General features: G+C 35.7%; 2 protein-coding genes across 3 annotated transcripts in view; one reads left to right on the top strand and one right to left on the bottom strand.

Moving 5' to 3' along the window:
- Positions 1-1445: 1445 nt before the first annotated feature.
- LOC126807814 (UMP-CMP kinase 2, mitochondrial) overlaps positions 1446-24842 on the bottom strand; it is a 29715-nt gene continuing 6318 nt past the window's right edge. The window contains exons 1-5 of one of the 2 annotated variants that reach the window (XM_050532651.2): positions 7104-7854; positions 5122-5248; positions 3743-3944; positions 2731-2958; positions 1446-1583 (exon numbers count right to left, since the gene is read on the bottom strand). In XM_050532651.2, the coding sequence (XP_050388608.1) occupies positions 1466-1583; positions 2731-2958; positions 3743-3944; positions 5122-5248; positions 7104-7811 (1383 nt within the window). In that variant the 5' untranslated portion in view covers positions 7812-7854 and the 3' untranslated portion in view covers positions 1446-1465. Of the gene's footprint in view, positions 1584-2730; positions 2959-3742; positions 3945-5121; positions 5249-7103; positions 7855-24842 lie in introns of those variants that run through there. The other variant, XM_050532652.2, reaches the window with a different exon arrangement.
- Positions 9110-24842, top strand: part of LOC126807815 (S-adenosylmethionine-dependent nucleotide dehydratase RSAD2) — a 33690-nt gene continuing 17957 nt past the window's right edge. The window contains exon 1 of the mRNA XM_050532654.2: positions 9110-9520. The gene's annotated coding sequence lies outside the window, so the exon portion shown is untranslated. The remainder of the gene's footprint in view (positions 9521-24842) is intronic.

Here is a 24842-nt window from a genome sequence, read left to right as displayed (position 1 = left end):
GACCTTTAGATTGATATGGGAATGTTATCTTAAAAAATGGCCAAGATGTTTAGCTTTAAAGTTGGCATAAACCATATATTTATTCTCAAGACAAAAGCGAATGGAAATTACTGTCAAGTTATTCTCTATAGCAATCAAAAACCGCAAATATTGTCTATTTCTGATACTTTTTGAGGAAAAAAATAAAAACATTTGTGTCATATCTATGACATATGTCTATATTAGCTAGTCAGAGGTGGTCTCTTGTTTTGATCTCTTAGTTGCTATGTTAGTCCTATATATTACATTCAGACTTAAATGTTGAACCCAATACTTTGATACCTGTGTATCAATAAAATAATATTAATTTATTTACTAGAGTTTGTTGTTATTTAATACTGACAAGATGGTAGGTCAAATAAAAAAACCTGTGTGGTTCATCCCACTAGATCTCTCTGGACATTGTGAAGTAGCTTCTGACTGGATGGAAAAAACATGATCTAATGTTTGTGAGGGAGAAATGAGGTTTAAAGGGCCAATCCTGATAATATTTTGGAGGATAAAACTGCTTAATTTTGTGTTAAAATCCCTTAAAATCCTCTACCTTAGGGCTGAGCAACTAACTCAATATATGTGATACGTTTTAAAACAACTTAAACCTGGCAGTCTTCATCTGGAAATGGAGACGAGTGTCCCAAGCTATATTATGCGGTGTCTGGATAAAACCAGGCTTTAATTTTATAAAAATTATGTGTAGGTGAAATTTCCTTATCAAGTACAGCACATGGGTCATTCATTGTATAGACCTCTAAAGGAACGGGAATCAATTATCAAGTCATCCAACAAAAAAATTGACCCAAAATCTTAAAAGGGTTACGTGTCCGGATAAGCAGTTTTGACGTTCACGCCCAAACGACTTAATATTTTGAGCTGAAACTTTGGGACAAGGTTAATACACCATTCCTCTATATTTTGGCGCTTAAATATCATATGTACTCAGACTTTTATTTTTGAGACTCTGTTCAATTCGGGATAGTCCCTTTAATGTCGACTCAAAAACATCTGGTATGGTACAATTCGCTTGTGCGTAGAGGACTTTAAAACAGTGGGAGGAAACTGGAGGACCCGGAGAAAATCCCAGTCCATCCTTACTACAGAGAATAGAGAGAGAGAGAAATGGGGTTTAACTCCACTCGACACAAACTAGGTCATTTCTGGACTAACATATGATTTAATTTTTTATTTCAATAATTCGCTTGTGCATAGGAGTCTTTAGCAGTGGGAGGAAACCGAAGGACCCGGAGAAAATGCACGAGGATGGACAGGCGACCCTACTCCTTGTCACCTACAACCGGGGATTTGAAACCACGCCAGGTGACTCAAGGACAGGCCTTACGATACAGGGCGCGCATGCTAACCATTCGGCCATCAAACCCCCTAGTACAGAGAATAATAAAGAGTTTGAATTTCAATTATTATTGCAACTTTATATACCATGCTCTTTAAGAGCTATCAATGTTTTCTCTACCACACTATCAACACTACCATTAGCATCTATTTCTAGACACGCAGGATCCACAAATCTTTTATAAGCTTCATAAAGTCTGAAATTAAGCAAGATGAACAAGCTAAAAGAGGCTGATGTCCCCCGCCAAAATCCCCAAATAATTAGATGACACATACTAATTATTTACACATGAATCTTTTTGAAAAGTATCGAGCAATCAAACTGATTATCCAATCTTAGTCTAAGCAGAAAATGTTCACCATTGAACTCAGTCAAGGTTTTTAAGTACTTGTAGTGAAAGTCTTGTAAGTTTCATCACCCTCCAGACGACCAATGAAATTATTTACCCCCCTGCTTACGAAAGGCGGGGGGTAAAAAATTAATATATATTGATAACTTTGTTAGATCAAAGATAAATAAATGATTGCATATTCAAGATACATTAGTTAAGAGTTTTATAAAGAGTTTGCCATTCTTGCTATAATAACTGAAAAATAGATGATAAAAAAAGAAAATGTTGAAAATTTCAGTCAAATTACTTTGTTGCGAACAGAATTGTCACTGTTGGAAGTTTGGACTAGAAATAGGCATCAATGGGGTCTTCACCGTCTATGAGAATTAGCAATCGTTTGATTGACAGACGATACCTCCACCCACATATTCTCGATTATCAAGTAACATGCTCAATGGCAATGGTAGCCTCACTTGGTCCGCCATTTATTGATTTAATTTTAAATGGACGACTGTTTAAATCCAAATTGTATCCAAGCCATCCGTGGGTCTACAAAGTTGATTTTGTGGCTTATCGTGTAAATAAAGGTCTAATTAATAATTTCTATAACATCTGAAGCCTAAAAAAAGACTTGCAATAGGCAGATTTAGCACTTGCATAATGTATGTTTAAGTACAGCATGACAACTGTGAATTGTACTAGAACATAAATGCACTTGTGACAACAAATACACAGCTAGGTCTTTTCGGGACTAATATAAGGTAAAATTTTATTTGAATCATTTGCTTGCACGTAGGGGTCTTTAGCAGTGGAAGGAAACAGGGAGAAAACTCACAAGGTAAGACAGACAACTCTACTTCTTGTCATATATAAGCTTAGGATCGAAACCTTGCTACTTGACTCAATGAGAAATAAAATTCTACCAAAATGGCCTAGTTTGTGTCAAGTGGAGATTAAGCCCCATTTCTCGTTTAATTGGTGTAAAATAAAGATAACATTTCTCATATTTTACCTTTTTCTGAAAACAATGTCACTATCTAATACTTTTTCCTCGAATGTCATTTCTCCATGACGATTGGTCATTCGTTTTTGTCTGGTTTCCTCGGTAACAGATAGAAATAAGACAATGTTAGGTTTTAGAAGTGATGGTGGCCAGTTATATGTACAATGACCTGCAGGTGGCATGTCTGTTAGGCTGGTTTCATTAGCTATTCCATAAGCTGCTGTACTGTGCCAGTACCTACAAGATAAAATATTTAATTTTACCACACAGGCGTTTACTAAGGTAAAATCCATCTTACAGTCAAATTGAGGTGAAATGAAATGAAATGGGGTTTAACATTCTACTGCTCTGCACCAACCGGGATAATGAAGACAGGTATACACCATGCAGTGTATAATTTTGCCTGGACAGTGGCGTTATTTGGAGTTCCATCCAATCTGAATGACTGGACACTATTCCTTGCAAGCCCAACCATCAGCTTCCCTGAAAAGGGGAAACCACACAGGAAAATCCTGGGGAACATTTTTGAATGTTGACCAACACCAGGATTAAACTGTGGACCTCCTGTTAGCAGCTAACTTGCTGAGCCACCATAGCTCCCACAAAATAAGGTTAACTATATAGGACAGAGAGAGAGAAATGGGGTTTAACATCAACTTGACACAAACTAGGTCATTTCGGGATTAACATATGGTTCAATCTTATTTCAATAATTTGCTTGTGCATAGGGATCTTTAGCAGTGGGAGGAAACCGGGGGACCTGGAAAAATCCCATGAGGTTGGAAAGGCGACCCTACTTCTTGCCACCATGCCACTTGAATCAATGACAAGACATTATGATGCAATATGCACGCATTAACTATTCGGCCACCCAACCCTGCAAATTATATAGAAAGCTGCTTGTTACAGTTCCTAGGGGTTGTTATCGAAGCAGTGCGGTTATTATGTAGAATTTAAAAACTGATCAATAAACACATACGAAAATCTGCTAAGAAGTAGCCTAGGTAATAGACTCTATTACCTATCCATTATAACTGCTTTAGACTGGCATTCTTCTAGAATTTGTCTGGCTACTATACAATTTCCTACTTGATAATATGCTCTGGCTATTATCTCTGGTAAACTGGTAAAATGTTTTCTAAGATGTCCTATAATGGGTGGAGGTGTACAGTAAAGTACTGCTCCAAGTTTCTTCTGTAAGATTCCAGTTAGGGTCGTTTTTCCTATAAAAAATAACAAAATATACTGGCTGAAGAGAGAGAGAGAGAGAGAGAGAGAGAGATGGGATTTAAATTTCACTCAACACAAATTTCATCATTTTGGGACTAAAATGATTCAATTTTATTGCAAGGAAAGTCTGTAGCCGTGGGAGAAAACCACAGGACCCCAAGAAAACCCACTAGGATGGACAGCTGACCCTACTCCATGTCACAATCAAGCTGCGAATTGAAATCACATCAGTTGAATTAGTGACAGACCTTATGATCTAATGCCCATGTGTTAAACCATTCGAGGGGATCACGTGGCTAAGTGGGTAAGACGCTGACTCGCTAGCCTGGAGGTCAGGTGTTCGATCCCTGCATTGGCCGAGAAAGTTCATCCAGATTTTCCGACGTGGTTCCGCCTTGTCAGTGATGCAAGACGAAGGGCCTGAAAAGGACAGCTCTCTAGTCATTCGAATGGGACAAAAAAATGTGGCATGCACGTAAAAGATCCCTTGACAGTTGGAATTCGATACAAGAGTAGGCCGTAGTGCCACTGTCCGAGCAAAATTTCCCTCATGGCACACTGTATGGCGTATGCCCATCTTCATTAGCCCAGTTTGGAGCAGAACAGTAGGATGTTAAACCCCATTTCATTTTATTTCATTTAAACCATTCGGGCACCCAACACCTGAGTTTTCCTAAAATTGAAAATTATTTATTAACCTATATAAATATATCAGTAACCTGTGATCCATCAGAAAATGTGGTTGCCAGTCAATGAAACATGCACCCAAACACATTGATATAGGCTTATTTATAATCTGTGTTTAAACGAAAACATAATTTGCAAGGCAACAAAACATACACCCATAAACCACTTACAGATAGGCTATTAATAATTTGTGTTCAATAACTGCAGCATCTTATTGATCTTAAATACCCTTGTATTGCACAAGAACAAAAAATGTAATTGAAGTCCCGTATCCACGTTGACATACCCATAAAACAACCTTTGACAACTGGATTTCGAAATAACAGTAGGTCATACCACGGTCACCGCTGTCCAGGCAAACCTTAAGTCATAGCACACTGTCTGACATTCATTCACCCGGTTTGTGTAGAAACGTAAAATGTTGAACAACAAAACATTATTTCATTTCACTTATACAAGATTACCAAAATGTAATACATGTACCTGCACCATCAAGGCCTTCAACAACAACAAATGGAAATTTCAATTCTAGATCTGCAGTTGTTTCCCTTGCACATTCAAAATTATTGTATATCTTTAATAATTCTTGTACCGCTTCCATATAACCAACCTACACATACAACAAATACTGTCAATGTAATCAAAAATCAGTTGATAAATTTTATTGTCACCTTGAATGGAGGGGAATTAATTAAAACATTTTGCCAACTGATGTCCTGTAGTCGTTTTGAGACTGTACTAGATATTTTGTTTTATTTTCTAAGCAAGGAGGTGAATTTAGTGGAAATTAGTCAACTTTTATATAAATTCTGATTCAAACTACATGTACCTAGGGATATAATTGACAATCAAGACTTAAAGTAGCTAAGTCTTTAACTCAATATCATCCAAAGTCTTACACGTTGAAAATACGAATTATTTGTCAATTCAAATCAACATTGATGTTGTGATCTTACCAGGAAAAGGCAGGGTTCTGATATCCAATATTTAAGACAAAATAAACATTTTACCATTGGTACACGAATCGTGTACCATAGTGCGTTTTAGTGTCATTTGCAATAAGTGACCAGAAAGAACGAGGCTAGACATATTTAACAACTCATGTCAAACGATGATGCCATATCTTATCTGGAGAGCATGCTCAATAGAATGGAATAACCAGACGCTAGAAATTGCTAAAGGGTTGAGACTCATGCCGTATTTCGCTGCACATAACTGATTTGAAATTAGAGTCAAAACAGAAACAATTGAATGTAAACAGTTTATACACAATCAGATTACATTATTATGTCCGTTGCGACCCATTTGGGTCAATTTCTAGATCCCAATTATTGGCGCTTTTAGCTCCTTTAAATGGGTGGGACGATTTACCCAATACTACCCAATACCACCCCAATACCACCTCAATATCACCACATACTACCCAATACTACAACATAATGATGCAAAATAGACATATCGTTTGATTTTTTGTCAAAAATAGAGAGTTATATCGCGGGAAATGTACTTCAAATGCGATACCGATATCTGGCTGTTCCATTTGCCTCCCTCTACCACCCCAAAAAAGCCAATAATAACCCAATACTACCAAATACTCATCAAATACTACGAAATACTACCCAATATGATCAAATAACAACCTAATATTGTCAAATAACAGCACATTAGTATAATTATTGCATTTTTAGGTGCATTTTGACACAAAAACTTTACGATTTGAAATTAAAAATGCCACTTTGGCATTAAGACCGGTTTATTATCAAATATCAATATAAATTAATATCATATGAGTTGAAATAATGGTGGATTTGTGTAGATTTAGGTAAATCGTGCTACCCTAATTGCTTCATCCTTAGTATCCCTATAGTGGTCTCATTCCGTTCTAGTCCACTATACCCTGGGGTATTCAAGTATTCAAATTATTTGTCCTTGATCGCAGCTTGAGTCTGTGAACCAATCAAAAAAGTTTACAAACCAGTGTTAGCCTCATTGTATAGGCTACATTCACAACAATATGTGGGGATCAACCTTGCACACTATAAGCCACCACACTATAAGGATTTTACTACACGATAAGCAGAAATCAACATCTCAGCCATCAATACATTTCTTGTTCGCTCAATTATGAGAAAGTTTGCAAGAAATTTTATATAAATAAAGTGACATGCACACAAAACGATCTTTTTGATAGGAAAGATGTTATTCTTATGTCAGTTTTTATGTATTTAATGATTTTTGGGATTGGTTGATAAAAATAGCACAAACATCAAGGGCACACAATTTCGAATATGTGTCTCACCCATGGACAAAATTACAGGGGTTGGTGAAGTAGAACGGATTTAGACCACTGGGTTAGTGAATTAGAACGGAATGAGACCACTGGGGACACACGTAGGTAGGCCTACAGAGGATATAATTGGGTCAACTTTTCTTGATAAACTACATAAAACATTACTGTACCCTACCATATTCAAAATCTCTAAGCTCCTATCTATATCATGAAAAACTGGGCTTATATTTCTGTCTTCAAATATTGGAGAAACAGGACCATTTTGACCTATGTTTTGCAACTTCCAAAATGTTCTCACATTTTCTGTTTCGATTTGGGAATTCTGCAAAGTTAAACAGATTTCATTTTTGGAATTTGTTGTGTCTATATGATACATTCGTCGTTTTTCCTCATTTCGAGTACTTGTTAACTTGCTCAAATGTTCATCACCTGAAAAGGCGCAACATAACAGTCTCCTGAGATGACCCCCAGACAAAACGCTTCTTTGATCTGCGCGCGCCTTGGTCAACCCAAAACAAAACCTAGGATTACTTTTGCTGGATCTGAACAGGGGGTGAAGATCTAGACACGACCTGACGTAACTTTCGTTTTCCGAATCACCGAGATTTTCCGAATCACTTTCAATCAAAATAAGTTCCATATCATTTTCCACAAAACAAGTATTCAGTTTTTCCCGTAGCTTTGACTGGGTTATTTCGTTATATTTCTGTTGTCCAATGTCTTCCTTGTCGTTTGTTTTTGAAAACCAAACAGTTTTATCCGGAAAACACACACAGAATTCCTCTACGTTTGCCATAACGGATGTGCTTCTTCTCAACAGTGTTTGTAAATCAAAACTACAATTATTTACAAAAGAACGCAGAGCACGACACAATAACAACATCGAGTTAGTTCCACCACCGTTAATAATTTTCTATTAAAGGGAGATAACTACACTTTATATAATTTATTCTTGTTCCTTTCGTTACAAATTTTCTAAAAAAAAAGATTTGACATTCATTATCATACCACATAGTTGTGCTGTTTTTTTAGGCTTGTTTTAAAATGTATGCCGATGCCACAAAACACTGCACCTTCAGCAGACCTGTCCCAAAAATAATAAATAAATCAAATTACCGCTCACTACACCCGTCTGAACGAAATTCTGACTGGGGGCTCTCTCAGCATAGCAAAACGGCCGCCCGGGTCAAACATTTACATATTTGAGCTTGATCGGTTCGGTACTTGCAATATTCTCGAATAATGCTCATTCTGTACACGTAGCCTGTCTCTCAATTATGTAGCTTAACTGTAAAAATATTGGTTACCAACCAATTTAAGAACCAGAAGTAGAAATTTCAAACGTTTTTGAGGAATTGCGATTCGTAAGATAATTTCAATACTTTTGAAGCTGGACGTAATCTAGTCTACTTAAACTCCATGCTTAGTTTAGATGTGGAATGTTATTTTGTTCTTTCTTTTTTTATAAACTAATAACAATGTTGAAATTTTATGACCTTGACTGATTATTGTTGTGGCCTATTATTTCGTTCTTTCTTTTTTTATAAACTAATAACAATGTTGAAATTTTATGACCTTGACTGATTATTGTTGTGGCCTATTATCGATTTCTTAGAATTAGAAACGAAACCGAAAGTAAGACTTTTACGGTATTTTTATTTATTGTCTTTATCATTCAGTCAAATTTTACCGAATATTGAAGACTACTAGAGTAGAGGTTCTGACAGGGGCGTGGTGGCCCATGATTTTGCACGAGGTAAAAGATCCCGTTCGGACCCCCAAAAAACAATATTTATATGTGAGTGCGGGGGAGGGGGTGGGGTGGAAGTCCCAACCAGTGTCACTGGTTAATATTGAACTGGGTGGAGCATGTTAAAGTCGGCACTGGTTGAGCATTATTATTATAATGTTGAAAACCGCATTGAAAACCATGACGCAAAGCTTATCATCGCATCCCCCTCGATGGGTTCCGAGTGACCGACTCCGAGACCACGATATAGTCTAAACATCAAAACATTTATGGAACTCATCGCTAGACTATAACTGAAAGTTGCAATTCTCTGAAAACTAGAAATCTTGGAATTCCAGATTTGACTGAATGTTTTACCGTGTTTTCGTTATTTCCGAATTTTTGGTATTTTACCTGAAAAAAAAACAAAAAAAAAACAGATTGAGGTTTAACTAAACGCCCGACCAGGATACTAATTCAAGCGAGAGGTTTCGCAACTTAACAGTTACACTTACATTTAGATAAGTGTAAGTGGAAATATATATAGCCTACGCAGGTGCAAATAAAATTTTAATATGTAGGCTAGATAGATTATGAGGAAACAAAAGTAAAACTACACTGCAGAATCAATACCAGGAATTGTAGTCTTAATATCTTATTTCTATTTAATGCGAATAGAATTTTTGTAAAGATAATTAAGGCCCAGATTAGTAATGTCACACACACTTCTGAGAATTTTGTTGGAAATCGTGTCTATATAGGTTGGCGTGGCTATACCGCTCTCCATTAATAGATCTACACAGTTTTGGAAGATTTTAAAAGCTATTTTGACAGTTTTTCTATAGTATCTGATTTATAGTCAGGTAAGACAATATAACTATCATTGAATCTATAAACTATTATACGCTATCAAAATCAAGGGGATAGACCCAGAGATCGGAGGCACCCAGGCCTTGCCCTGTGAGGTTACCTCCAGTCTAGTCTACCGGACTCGAGAGATATTTTTTTATAGTAAACGGTGATAAATTAGTATATCCTGACATTTCTAGCTTATGCACAAATTTAACGCGTGGCAATCTTAAATTCACCAAAAACTACGTAAATTCAAGTTAAATACACTGAAAAAAAAACTTGTGTTGAAACACAAGTTAGGTGTCTCTATTTAACAACACAAACTTGTGTTGAAACAACACAAACTTGTGTTAAATGTTGAAACAACACAAGACTTGTGTTAAAATTTACCAAACAACACAAACTTGTGTTGAAACTTGTGTGAAAATCTACACAATACTTGTGTCGAAACTTGTGTTGAAATTTCTGAAACTTGTGTTGAAATTTCTGAAACTTGTGTGGTTTCATAAAAACTTGTGTATAACCACCAACAAAAACTTGTGTTTTATTTTCCCTCAATTTAGCAATCTTTCCCATGCAGCACCCAACCTTTTTGCTCTGTTTAACCTGTAAAGTTTGATAAATGAGGTAACAATAATTTTATTTGTTAAATTATCATTTATTTATAAAATGATAGGAAAAAGTAAATTAACACCACCAAATCAAAACTAAATAGACATCATTTGAAATGTTAACAGAAAAACAGAGATATAATTCTAATACTAATAAAAAATTTGTTATACTTTGCCCCCCTCCCCCCCCCCCCCCCACATCACAAAATACAAAATAGCTATTTAATTTTTTCTTTACCCAAAAACAAGAACTGAGAAAAGAAAGATCCCTACCCCATACCCCAAAAATATATAATTCAAATATATCTAAATTTAATAACATCCAAACCAAGCCCTAATTAGATTAATTATGCACTAAATTGAAATACTTTCAGAAACTGAAAAGTGCTACAAAGTCATATTACAAGTGATTTGTGAGGCATCTAGAAATAACTAGCATACACAGAAAACTAACAAAAGAAAAATGCACTATTTTGCAGGAGTAATAAAATGATGTAGAACCTTTTCCTCAAACAAAATGAATATTTTGTACATAAAAGGAGCAAAGCATCAAGATTACAGGATTGAAAAATAAAAAAATATCAGAGAAAATCGCAAACATTAAATAATATGTACAAAATATATATAAATAATCACAAGTCAAAAGCAAGGAGGAGCCACTGTGGTTCAGTGAGTGCATTGGCCGAGAAATTTCAACTGGATTTTCCGACATAGTTCCCACACGTCATAAGTGTAGGACATGGCAAGGGATAATTGGGTATAAGCCCAGAATTGAAACTACCCCCACTGCGTTTACTTTAAAGAACCCTTGACAATTGAATTATCTGACTCAATGACAGATCCTTCTGATCCAATGTGCGTTTTTTAACCATTCGGCCCTCCTGGGTTCCCTTTAAATAACCCTTGACAGTTGAAATATTTGATATAAGAGTAGGTTGTAGGGCAGAATCACCAAAATAACACAGAAAAGTCGGATATTAAACCCTATTTCATTTCATAAGCAAGGGAAAGTCACCTTAATGTAGGTCAAGGTTTTTTGTAATTCTGGGTATATTTGATCTACATTTGGTTTCTAGACTATGCCTATTAAATATTTAATGATTTCCGACCAAATTCTAAGTGATTTATATGTCACTTTACATTCTATATTATACATAAATTTCTGTAGAGAATTAAAATCTAATTGTGTTTGGGATGAATATTTAACAGTAAAAACAAAAAAAAATATTAAAAAATTGGGTCAAATGCATTCTTTTCCAGAATTATAAAATAAATTGATGCTTGGGATCTCTTGTTGTTATCATACATCAAATAATCTTCCAGCCTAAAAAATAAAAAGTAGGCAATAAGAATACTTTCTTACTATTTATGGTTCACAATGTTTAAATAAACAATTTATTTTGCCACATCGAGACTGAGTCTCTATTTTGTTTCATCTTTGGGTAACACTTATTGTGTCTTGTCCAGTAACAGACCCAGGCAGATTATTATATTTTATTTCCATCGACAACAAATTGGATATTACCTATTAAAATCTATTTAAGAAGTAAAATGATGTCAATTTTTATACTGCTATTTACTGTAAAAATACACATAGGGTCTATCACAACTTGAAGAAAATCAATGGATGTGATTGTCAAAAATCAAGAATGCCAAGACTTGAATAGGAGAGTCCTAGGCATTGCCCCAAGAAGAATAACTAGATTACCAATCAAGTGTATAGAACTAGTTGATGATTAAAAATACAAATATGTATGTTACTTACATTTTACCTAATTATCAAGCTCTGTGAGAAAAAGTTTCCATAATATGAATAGCCATTTCCAACTGTCTTGATCTTTCTGATGTAGTTAACTGAGAAAAAAAAAACATACTATGTTTTAGTTGACTTAAATCGATTCAATATTTAAATAGACGAAAGTTTTAATTTAATTAAATTGTATTGTAATGTGTTGGTTTGCTTTGTCACAGATGAGACAAAATGAAAAAAATGAAATGAAATGGGGTTTGGCGTCCTACTGTTCAGCTTCGACTGGGCTAATGAGGTTGGGCATATGCCATACAGTGTGCCACGAGAGAAATTTTGCCGGGTACCGTGACCCTAAGGCTTACTCTTGTATCAAATTCTAACTGCCAGGGGCTCTTTTACATGCACACCAATGTGTACACGGGACCACGTTTTTTTGTTCAATCTGAACGACTAGACAGCTGTCCTTGTAAGGCCCCCCGTACTGCATCGTCTTACTGCAAACCCGCGACCTTAAAATATGCAAACCAGTGTCTAACCCACTTGGTCACCATGGGTCCCCACAGATGAGATAGTCATATCTACATGTATCTGGACATAAGTAAGATTCTGTCTGTGCACATACATGTACGTGTACAGTTTTACTATACTAAACTGAATTTTAAATTTCAAAATATTAAAATGAAATCGAGGTTTATGTCACATCAGCTCCAACCGGGCTATATTGTGCCAAACACATTATGGTGAGATTCTAAAATACCACAACAACAATCTTTTCTATTAGAATTGAACACTCACCCTCCAAAAACACCTATGAGAAATCGTAGGTGCTCAAATCACCATTTCTTCAGCTCTTTCTTTTCCCATATTTGGGTTTTTTGACATATTTTATTATATGATCTTTGATTTGCTATGGCATCTAATATGGAAACTGAAAAATATGAATATGTGACATGTAATTAACTGTTTAAGATACCTTACCATATACAAACTGTGTGATATCTAAAACCATTTTAATCTCGAAGATCTTGCCTAAACCGTGAAAATCTGTTTTAATAACCCTTGTTTGTCATGTGACTGGAGAGTCACAGTAATTAAAAGAGAGCCATGTGGCTTAGTGTGTAAGGCACTGGCTTGGTACCCGGGAGGTTGCGGGTTCGCTCCCAGTGTTGACCGAGAAAGCTCATTTGGATTTTTCAGCATGGATTCCCTGTCTAGTCGTCATGGTGGCTAAGTGGGTAAGACGCTGGCTCGCTAGCCTGGAGGTCGGGTGTTCGATCCCTGCATTGGCCGAGAAAGTTCACCCAGATTTTCCGGCGTGGTTTCCTCTTGTTAGTGATGCAGGACGGAGGGCCTGACAAGGACAGCTGCCTAGTCATTCAGATTGAACAAAAAAACGTGGTCCCGTGTACACATTGGTGTGCATGTAAAAGATCCCTTGGCAGTTAGAATTTGATACAAGAGAAGGCCTTAAGGTCACGGTACCCGGCAAAATTTCTCTCGTAGCACACTGTATGGCATATGCCCAACTTCATTAGCCCAGTCCTCCGTACTGCAATTTCTTACTGCAAACCCGCGACCTTAAAATTTGCGAGCCAGTGTCTAACCCACTTGGCCACCGTGGTCCCCCACAGATGAGACAGTCATATCTACATGTATCTGGACATAAGTAAGATTCTGTTTGTGCACATACATGTACGTGTACAAATTTACTATACTAAACTGAATTTTAAATTTCAAAACAATAAAATGAAATGGAGGTTTATGTCACATCAGCTCCAACCGGGATATATTGTGCCAAACACATTATAGTGAGATTCTAAAATACCATAACAACAATCTTTTCTATTAGAATTGAACACTCACCCTCCAAATACACCTATGAGAAAGCATAGGTGCTCAAATCACCATTTCTTCAGCTCTTTCTTTTTCCATATTTGGGTTTTTTGACTTATTTTATTATATGATCTTTGATTTGCTATGGCATCTAATATGGAAACTGAAAAATATGAATATGTGACATGTAATAAACTGTTTAAGATACCTTACCATATACAAACTGTGTGATATCTAAGACCATTTTAATCCCGAAGATCTTACCTAAACCGTGAAAATCTGTTTTAATAACCCTTGTTTGTCATGTGACTGGAGAGTCACAGTAATTAAAAGAGAGCCATGTGGCTTAGTGTGTAAGGCACTGGCTTGGTACCCGGGAGGTTGCGGGTTCGCTCCCAGTGTTGACCGAGAAAGCTCATTTGAATTTTTCAGCATGGATTCCATGCCTAGTCGTCATGGTGGCTAAGTGGGTAAGACGCTGGCTCGCTAGCCTGGAGGTCGGGTGTTCGATCCCTGCATTGGCCGAGAAAGTTCACTCAGATTTCCCGGCGTGGTTCCCCCTTGTCAGTGATGCAGGACGGAGGGCCTGACAAGGACAGCTGTCTAGTCATTCGGATGAAATGAAAAAACGAGGTCCCGTGTACACGTTGGCGTGCACGTAAAAGATCCCTTGACAGTTGGAATTCGATACACTGCAGTGCCGCTGTCCGGGCAAAATTTCCCTCATAGCACACTGTGTGGTGTATGCCTGTCTTCATTAGCCCAGTTCGGAGCAAAACAGTAGGACGTTAAACCCCATTTCATTTCATTTCTAGTCGTTTCAATGGAACACAAAACCTGAGGTCCCATTGGCGTGCATTTAAGCCGATAGTATGGTAGTTGGAATTTGTTGGCTGTAGCACCCGTGTCACAGTTCGACTGCTAGTTTGCGATACCCACTCGATATGAATGAGTGGTGATTGGCTAATGAATTCTAAAATCAGACGAATGCTTCGGCGAAGCGGACACACCACTCAAATACAATTCGGCCAAATATATCAAACATGTTTGATTCGGGCGTATGTCAGTGGATAAACTAGGTGAAGTTTAGCGCCAATTGATTCAGCCAAATCCTTTGGCTAGTTTATCCAGCACTGACGATTTAAGTTTGTACTTTCTTTATATGCAAATATCACATTTGAAAGAGGCTGTAAGCCTACTTTCTTTATATGCAAATATCTTATTTGAAATAGGCCATTATTATGTGATTCCCCACTTGAATGTGACTAGGAATAGGGTCGCCTGTCCAGCCTTGTGGGTTTTCTCCGGGTCCTCCGGTTTCCTCCCTTTGCTAAATACCCCTAGGGTGTATTCGAAACAGTGTTCCGGTGCAGAGAACGGACGGAGAATGGGTTCTTGTCGGACTTGAGCAGTCTGGAATGCGTTCACGAACACATTCTCGTTCTCAAATCCCACACTACCTCATAGCTGGTGAGAGGGAGAACAAACACGGTCGACGTATCGATAACTGCTGAGAAAACAGCATCATGGGTGCATTTATTAATTTAAAAGTTTAATACCGTTCGAAAATTGGATGTAGTATGTGGCCAGTATAACATCAAGTAAGTTAGGTTGCCAGGCAACGAAACATATGCCCACAGCAGTTTAATCGTTTGCGCAGTCAACAGGGATTGTCGCATATTCATTCTTTTGTAGGTAATGTGGGCATTTACAAGAAAATTTCATACAAGATTATAATTTTCGTCGTTTGTGGGTTTACAAAGGTCGACGCATCGATAACTGCTGAGAAAACAGCATCATGGGTGCATTTATTAATTTAGAAGTTTAATACCGTTCGAAAATTGGATGTAGTATGTGGCCAGTATAACATGAAGTAAGTTAGGTTGCCAGGCAACGAAACATATGCCCACAGCAGTTTAATCGTTTGCGCAGTCAACAGGGATTGTCGCATATTCATTCTTTTGTAGGTAATGTGGGCATTTACAAGAAAATTTCATACAAGATTATAATTTTCGTCGTTTGTGGGTTTACAAAGGTTCTACAAACTGAAACAAGGGCCTTAATTGTTGAAATTTGACAGATTTTTTTGTTTTGTGTTTTACTAATTTAAATAATGCATACAATTTTCATACAAATCGGATGATAATTTTGTTGTTCGTGCGTTCACAAGGTTCGAAAAAGTGAAACAAGGGCCACAACTCTAGACATAATTCACAGAAATCGCAGAAATTTAATAGACGTCTTCGTTTCACTAATTTAAAAGATTCAAATGAATTTCACAAAGTGAAACAAGGGCCATAACTCCAGAAGAAACTAACAGAAATTATTGAAATTAAATAGGATTCATCTCATTAAAATAAACAACATATCAATTTTAAAATAATCAGTTCTGTAGACAACGGACAACCCACGGACGAGGGCGTATCAAAAGGTGATGTAATCGTCATCCAAAGAATTGAAAAGGAGTAAAACGGTGTCATAATTTATTAAAATTATGCTTAATAGCGAAGTAAATACTAAACAAGTTATCGTAACAGATTGTATAAATTTAATTCATCTTGTTACCATGGATACCGTTCTCTCATGTTCGAGACTCATGAAAGTGTTTTCATGTTCTTCAGCCGTTCTCGAACCTGCGCAAACACTGTTTCTAATACACTCCTACGGTACGCGCAAGCAAATCATTCAAATAAAATTGAACAATATTAGCCTCGAAATTACCTAGCGCCAGTAAGTATAAAGGATCTATCCGACAAACACTAACAACAACTCTAGGTTGATTACATGTCATTTGGGACTCACATCATTTGGGACTCGCGTCATTTGGGACTCAAAAAAATATGACCACGACATTTGGGACTCCGGTATACGACGTTTGGGACTTTGGTATACGTCGTTTGGGAACTCGGGTTAACGACGTTTGGGACTCGGGATAATTTATTAGAAATAGGCCAATTCAAACAAAACACGAAAGAAAATATTTATTAACATGAAACACGTGGTTAGTAAAAGGCTCAGCCAAACGATAAAACATTAGTTGCACTTACGGTTCTTTGATAATCATCGTTTCTCATAAAAGTTTTATATTTATTTAAAACGAATAATATGCTGATGAATTTATTTGAAAATGACCTACACAAAAAACAAAATAAATATTTACACGACATGCAATCTTTTTTTACAAGCCCCTAGAAATTGTTAACGATAATCCGTGAGCTGCACGTTGACATGCTTGTCGTAGATGGCAATACCAATTGATAAATTAGTGCGTACAAGGCAAAGTTTTTTTGTGGGAAACTGATTAACTGATAATCCCAATGTTATTACAGTATGTTCAAAGAAACCTAACGGTTCTTTGGTGGATGAGGAAAAATGTGAGTTGTCAATCATCGAGAATGGCGGCCGTGTGTTGATTGCAGTTATACCGTTTCACGAAAAAACATTAGCAGTGGTCGGTCAATCAAGCTCGTTTACTATTTATAACGCAAATTTTTCGTTTCGGTTAAAACAAAATATACGTCCATTTTAATTGGCCGAAGGATGTGTGACTAATAGAAATATGGCGGGCGGACAAACTGACCAAACAGTATATTTCGAGGTATTTGAGGTGAGCTAATTTAATATTATATCATAACTGCATGTGCATACTTGTGTTTCTGTGTGATTAAATATTCAAAAAATCATTCTTAGGATACAGCCTCGACACCAGTCAGCCCTGAATTGCAATGTTTGTTTTGTGTTCTGGGCGCCATTTTGAAAAAAACTGACATGACCTATATAATACAATCCAGCGATAGTGCAGTCAATTTCCTTTAAAAGGGAATCCGAATTTGTTAATTTTCTGCAATATCACTTCGGTGGTAGCGGACGTTAAATAAAGCTATTTCACGTACAAAGACCTACAATAAAATCCAGGTGAATTGGGAAAAATATTCATGTATTTTCTTGATGAAGAGTAGCTATTTCAATTTGTAAATGCCCAGTCATCTTAGACAAATAATAATTCCAACTTCAAATCAGTTGTATTTATTCAAATCATACTATGAATAATTGTATTTTTCCACTTGCATAATAATAAAAACTTGACATTTATTATTTTATTTCTTCAGGCCAAGAACATGGAAAATTGGCAATTGCCTTGTATCACTGCTAACTATAAGGCACAGGGAGCCTTGGGCAGAAATGATAATAATATGGTTCTCAGATATGTTACTGTGTACAGACTGAACAAAAAATATATTTACACTTGCTATTACATGTACATTATATCATTGGCAATAATAAGATCCAATTTTAGTTTTTAGTTACACACTGTTAACCACCAATAGATGAAAATAAATCATAAAATGTATTCAGCTCGACGTAAGACTTAAATAAATAGATACAGTTGGTTTAACTTGAATAGAAGTTTTAATTATCTATGCTGCATATATGCATATATCACCTTGCAGCTGAATCACATTACATATCTTTTTAGTTGATGTTCATATCGTCTTACGTATTTGTCAACATCAATGTGACCTTGTTCTATGTCACATTATCCTATTCACACTTGTTACCACGAATTTACTCACCACACTCTCGCATAGTTATGAATTTATTGTTTCACTTGACTAAAGAAACATTTTGTAGGAATGTATGCTTTTATAGATTGGACACTTGTTTGCAATATCATTGTCGGTGGAAACTGGCACTATACCTAAAGAATGACTGAACAAATAGCGGAGACGGGGTTTCAGCCGGCTGATTTAAATTATTTCTTTAAATACAGTAAAGCTTGAAATATGTCAGTTTTCCCTCTTTAGAATGTTTTTGTAAATAAGTTTTTATTGTAGTTTCCGTGGCGTATTCCCAATAAGCGTTAGAAACAAAGATATACACCCTTAATCCCAGTGCCGATAAATGTTGGGTTGTGTGGAACATGCTAACAAATCTCAGGTACGATATATGTTTGATTCTGGTTGAGAACAGCATGAGAGCAACATGATTGTTTTCATTGGAGATGAGACGCAAATATTCAAAGGGGTCAGACAAACTCTAAACCAACCGCGTTCCCTTCACTGAGTCCCTTCAAAGGAGGCCCTGTCTGTCTACCTGTGGAATAACATGCATTTGTATCTGTTAAATTTGTGTGGTAGACAGATTGATATTATTTATATAACGTCTTACCCCAAACAAATTGCAAAAGAAACCATGAAGTTTCTGAGAGCGATATTTCGTAATTAGTGTGCTTTAATGGTGGGAGAATAAATAATTAAATTTTTCAAACACAAACTGGTCATATATAAAATAGCATTTTCTGACAAGACCAGCGATAATCTCGTAAGATATGACTTTTACTATGTCTATTAAATGGTGTTCGACGTCTCTTCAAGGTCACCGTCTTGCGCCAAAGTCGTGAAACGCACCGTCGGGGGATTTGTTGGGGCCTGTCTCCCCCAGAAAAATTTCTAGAAATTTCAAGTCGGTCTTGCCTGGCCGTGAATACGGCAACCTGAAAGTGGTCGATTTTAATGTAGACATCTGAACTCCAATCAACAAATCAATCAACCAGGCTGTTGTCGTTGCATTCACATGACACCGATGAAACAAATATGCCTGAAACAAATGTCGCTGTTAGTGCGACCCATTTGTGACAATTTCAAGGTCCCAAATAATAGTCCTTTTTTACTATTAATAGTAATTCAATCAGTAAGTGCTATTTACCTTATAATAGTCGTCTTGGCTTTTACCCGACATTACACAAAACACCAATGGTAACTGTCGGGTGGTCTCTCCAGTCTTAATGAAGGCGTGTATGGAAAACAGCTGAGACCATGGCTTGTTCACCACCCGAAAAGTTGCATCCATATACCAAGTTTTTGCCCGTGCGAGTAGTTGCATCTGTCTATCAGTACAAAAAATGTGATGGCGCCTTTCCCCAACTTTTACTCTTTTTTGATAAAATCCCGGTGCACTATGATCGATGAAATCTTCGTCAAGTTAAAACAAAAAATAAATAAAAAAGTACATTTAAGTACATGTTAATAAATAAATAAAATTGTACATTTAATTACATGTTAATAAATTCTTATATACATGGGTATTTAATTGCATGAGTACTTACGCTTGACGACACGTCAGTGGGATCTTTTGGTCGCAGAGTCTGTCGGGTTCTTTATAGCGACCTTACAAGTGCTGCAATGGGTGGTCTGCTATGAATGGGTTCTTCTGCAGAACCGACACTGGATAAAACTCTCTCCGCTATTGAGGAACATGCCTTGGTAAAAACATTTCCTTTGGCTTCATGCTTTGCCTGTAATGATAAGATAAAACATATTAAACTACAAATATATTATTGGTTTATTTATATTTTATTTATTTTATATATTTAATTCATTTATTATTATAGAGTTAACTAGGTTAACTAGAGTTAATTATGCAGAATTAATATAACAGAACATACACAGATGGCAATAGAATGAGACAGTGTTCAGAAAAAGGGCGGAAGAAGACTACCTGTCCTACTTGATTCTAGGACATATATATAGCATGGACCTACTTGATTGACCAATTTAATACAAGGAAATGAATGGCATAGTTTGTGTCAAGTGAATTTAGTGAACTTTAAACCCCATTTACTCGCCCTCTCTCTACAGAGATAAATACTTTTCGTGTTACATACAATAACAATTATTGGCCATTATTAAAAAAATATATTAAAAGGAAATGAAATTCTGTTACCTGTTTTTCTTTGTGTAGTACATGCTAACAACAAGGACTGGAAAAAAAAATAACGAAACTGTAGAGAAACTTCTGAATCATTGAAAGTCTAATATTAGGCCTACACATTGATGACATTGATATAAAAAAAGGCTGATTTGTTTGTTGTTGTTTTTTTCTTTTACAGAAACAAGATTACATTTCAACTAAACAACTAACACAAAAGTTAGTATCTAGCTATAGTCCATGTCTGGATATACATTTCTCCTTTTGCCCGAACATCTATAAAAATCAAAGATGGCGGCCAATAATTGCAACCGGGTATTACTATAAAATCAAGACAGATTCTTACCTGCTGGTCCTAGTAGGGGGTTTCTTGCAATTATAAGTATTTGAACAACGGTGTAGCGCCGATTAGCTAATAATAATTAAGCACGATTTCAGAAAAATTAAGACAGATTCATTAGATTGCTGAATTAGCGGAACACTTTTAGAACACATCAAAAAATTTTTCTTTGTGGCGCCATTATATAAATAGACTTCCGGTGCAGTCAGTGGCAGTAGTTCTAAATCTGACTGTTTTAAACGAAACGAATTATTATATACATAGAAGCAATATATACATGCTAAATTAAATACACGGTTTTATTTTTTGTAAAAATTTACAAACCTGCGGTCTGGTATTCTATGTGACCATAAATTTTTTTAAAATATCACGGCTAAAGCACCCTGTTGTTGCTAACTTCACTACATCTATCTAACTGAATGTCGCTGATATAATATCAAAGAAAGAATTTGTCGCAATGACTAAAGTATAGATACTTCTTCTTAGTTAGTTGTATTTTACGTCCGCTTCCACCGAAGTGATATCGCAGACAAAAAGTATAGATAACTTGGAGAACCATTATATCAATAAGTCGATTATGAGATACACGTGGATGATCAATTAAATTTGATTGGTTACTTTTCAGTTAACCAATACTGTCCAATTTTGATTACATCAACCAATTACATTATTAAGAGTTTTACTCATTTTTTTTGTTCATTGTACATTGAATCAATTTTCGAAAACACCAGGGTGCTGAAAATCACATGTACACTATATATTCATTTGATCTATCAGTTTATTGGGTCAATAAAAAAAGACAGACATTTTAACTTTACAGACAACTTAACATCAATTAACATTCAAGTCTGTCTGGCAATTGTCTGATTAATTGGTACTCACACCCTTCCAGTGAAGAACAGCATGTGATTTTCGAGATGTGAATTAAGCCCTTTATTACTTTTCTTAAAACTTGACGACTCCCGAATTCAGACTTTGTATGGAGTTTTTTTTTTAAAAAGAAAACAAATCTTGGAAGGTACACATTACTTGTGTTAATGATATGAAAAAAACACAAGATTTTATAAATCGACACAAGTTTGTGTTAATGCAATGCAAAACAACACATAACTTGTGTAGATTAGTTTTAACACAAGTACTTGTGTTGAGATCCAACACAAGTACTTGTGTTAAGATCCAACACAAGTGTTTTAGGATACCCAAATTGTTAAATGCCCCCCCCCCCCACCTCTCAACCAATGTGCAAGAAGGGTTGTGGGGGATTCGTACGAATTTAGCAGGGCCGGTGGAAGCAAATCTTGACTTCTTGATTCGGGGGGGGGGAGGGGGGCTACCATGCTACGCGAGGGTCCAGTAGCTGTAATTTTTAGCCGTGATAATTATTATCTACGGTTGCAATTGATACACTATTCGAGCCTTTGAACAAGTAAAATTAGGTTCAATTGCAAAATTTTCAACACATATCTTCACAGTTTGCATGGAAATAAGTAACTATGTTACAAATAGTGAAGAGTGGAACACTAAAATCATAATCTTATCTTACCAAACAGCTTTTCTGTATTTTCGAGTGACATGACACCCCGTGATTTTGGTTCGGCGGCCATTTGAAGCTAACAGAAATTAGTTGGGTTTAATCAAATCATATAATTATATGGTAAGGTTTCACCTTTATTTCAATGGGAATTGGTTTATTATATGTTAAGTTATGTAAAGTACAGTTTGGGGTCAAGGTTATTGGAAATTAAGGGAGTTATAGGCCAGTAACTTTTTTTTCAGTCAGATGACTACAAAACTTGCTCAAATGAAGGCCTTAGGACGGTCCACTACTGTGGCTGGAGCAATACGGAAGACATCAGTAGTAGAACCATTTCTAAGGGTCCACACTGAAAAAAAACTTGTGTTGAAACAACACAAACTTGTGTTGTTTTCAACACAAGTAAGGTGTCTCTATTTAACAACACAAACTTGTGTTGAAACAACACAAAACTTGTGTTAAATGTTGAAACAACACAAAACTTGTGTTAAAATTTATCAAACAACACAAACTTGTGTTGAAACTTGTGTGAAAATCTACACAATACTTGTGTTGAAATTTTTGAAACTTGTGTTGAAATTTCTGAAACTTGTGTTGAAATTTCTGAAACTTGTGTGGTTTCATACAAACTTGTGTATAACCATCCACAAAAACTTGTGTTGTGTTTTTCCCCAATTTATATACATTTTAGCAACCTTTTAATGCAGGACCCATCTCTTTGCTCTGTTAGACCTGTAAAGTTTGATAAAAGAAGGAAACAAAATTTGTTTTTGTTTTTGTAAGATCATTATTTATTCATAAAATCATAGGAAAAAGTAAATTAATACATCAAAACTAAATAGATATTTGAAATGTTAACAGAAAAACAGAGAATTCTAATACTAATTATATTGTGTTATATATAATGACCCCCCCCCCCCCCCACACACACACACCCCACTTTACCCATCACACAATATAACATAGCTATTTAAATTGTTCTTAACCCCACACACTTTACCTATCACAAAATATAAAATAGCTATATAAATTATTCTTTACCCCAAAACAAGAACTGAGAATATAAAGATATGTACACAGTATCCCTACCCCATACTCCAAAATATATAATTCAAATAATATCTAAATTTAATAACATCCAAACCAAGCACTAAGATTAATTATGCACTAAATTGAAACAATTTCAAAAACTGAAAAGTGCTACAAAATCACACTACAAGTGATTTGTGAGACATATAGAAATAACTAATATACACAGAAAACTAACAAAAGAAAAATGCACTATTTTGCAGAATCACTCTAAGAACACAGAAAAGTAGGATACTAAACCGTATTTAATTTCATAAGCAAGGGAAAGTCACCTTTATGTAGGTCAAGGTTTTTTGTAATTCTGGGTGTATTTGATCTACATTTGGTTTCTAGTAATGCCTATTAAATACTTTATGATTTCTGACCAAATTCTAAGTGATTTATATGCCACTTTACTTGCTATATTATACATACATTTCTGAAGAGAATTAAAATCTAATTGTGTTTTGGAAGAAAATTTAACATTAATAACAAAAAATAAATATTTAAAAATTGGGTCAAATGCATTCTTTCCCAGAAGTATAAAATAAATTGATGCTTGGGTTTTCTTGTTGTTATCATACAGCAAATACTCTTTCAATGGTGTTCCAGCCTAAAAAATAAAAAGTAGGAGATAAGAATACTTTCTATGGTTCACAACGTTTAAATAAACAATTTATTTTGCCACATCGAGACCGAGTCTCTATTTGGTTTCAACTTTGCGTAACGCTTATTATGTCTTGTCCAGTTACAGACCCAGGCAGATTATTATGCTCAAATCAAATGAGTTAGAAGTCAGAAAAAAGTCTTGAGATTTGGGACTGAAGTCTCATAATAGGTCAACTATTCACCCTTTCATACATGTATTGTCTGCAAATCCAGATTCCCTACTACATCATGGCAGCACATATTTACTTGGCAATGTCTAATTATTTTTGGACCCATTCTTATTTTATTTCCATTGACAACAAATTGGATATTACCCTTTAAAATCTACTGAAATCTATTTGAAAGTAAAATACTGTCCATCAGATATGACTGCCAAAATTGTAATCAGCGCGCATGTTTTTTTAGGCTAAAAGTCTAACCATAAAACTTAGTGTCCATACATAATAAATATTTTATTCCATTAATCAATTCCATTCCGCCATTGGTTTGTCTTAAACTCGTCATTTGTGTTCATGGGCATCAGGGTCGAGATGGCAACGTTATATGTTTTATTCGTCTAATTTACTATAAAACATCATTCGGTTTGCCTCACGGGTTAACGGCATATTAATAGCTTTATTCACTGAGATGGTTCCTTTACTTATAGTTTATTTTTCGAATTGCTTTTTGTATTTATTTAAATGGAAATATTTAGCACCTTCTTGTTAAACCGTTGAAAGATTTAAAGTTTGGATTAATGTTAAGAGAGTGTGGGTCAAAGATGCCGCTGGCAGAGTGTGTATAGGGTGTTAAAGTTTAAAAGTTATTCCCTACAAGGTGG

The sequence above is a fragment of the Patella vulgata genome, chromosome 9 (genome assembly GCF_932274485.2).
Source record: "Patella vulgata chromosome 9, xgPatVulg1.2, whole genome shotgun sequence".
NCBI classification, from domain to species: Eukaryota; Metazoa; Mollusca; class Gastropoda; family Patellidae; genus Patella; species Patella vulgata.
Note: the sequence above shows the minus strand (reverse complement) of the source record. Positions and strands in the feature narration are given on the sequence as shown.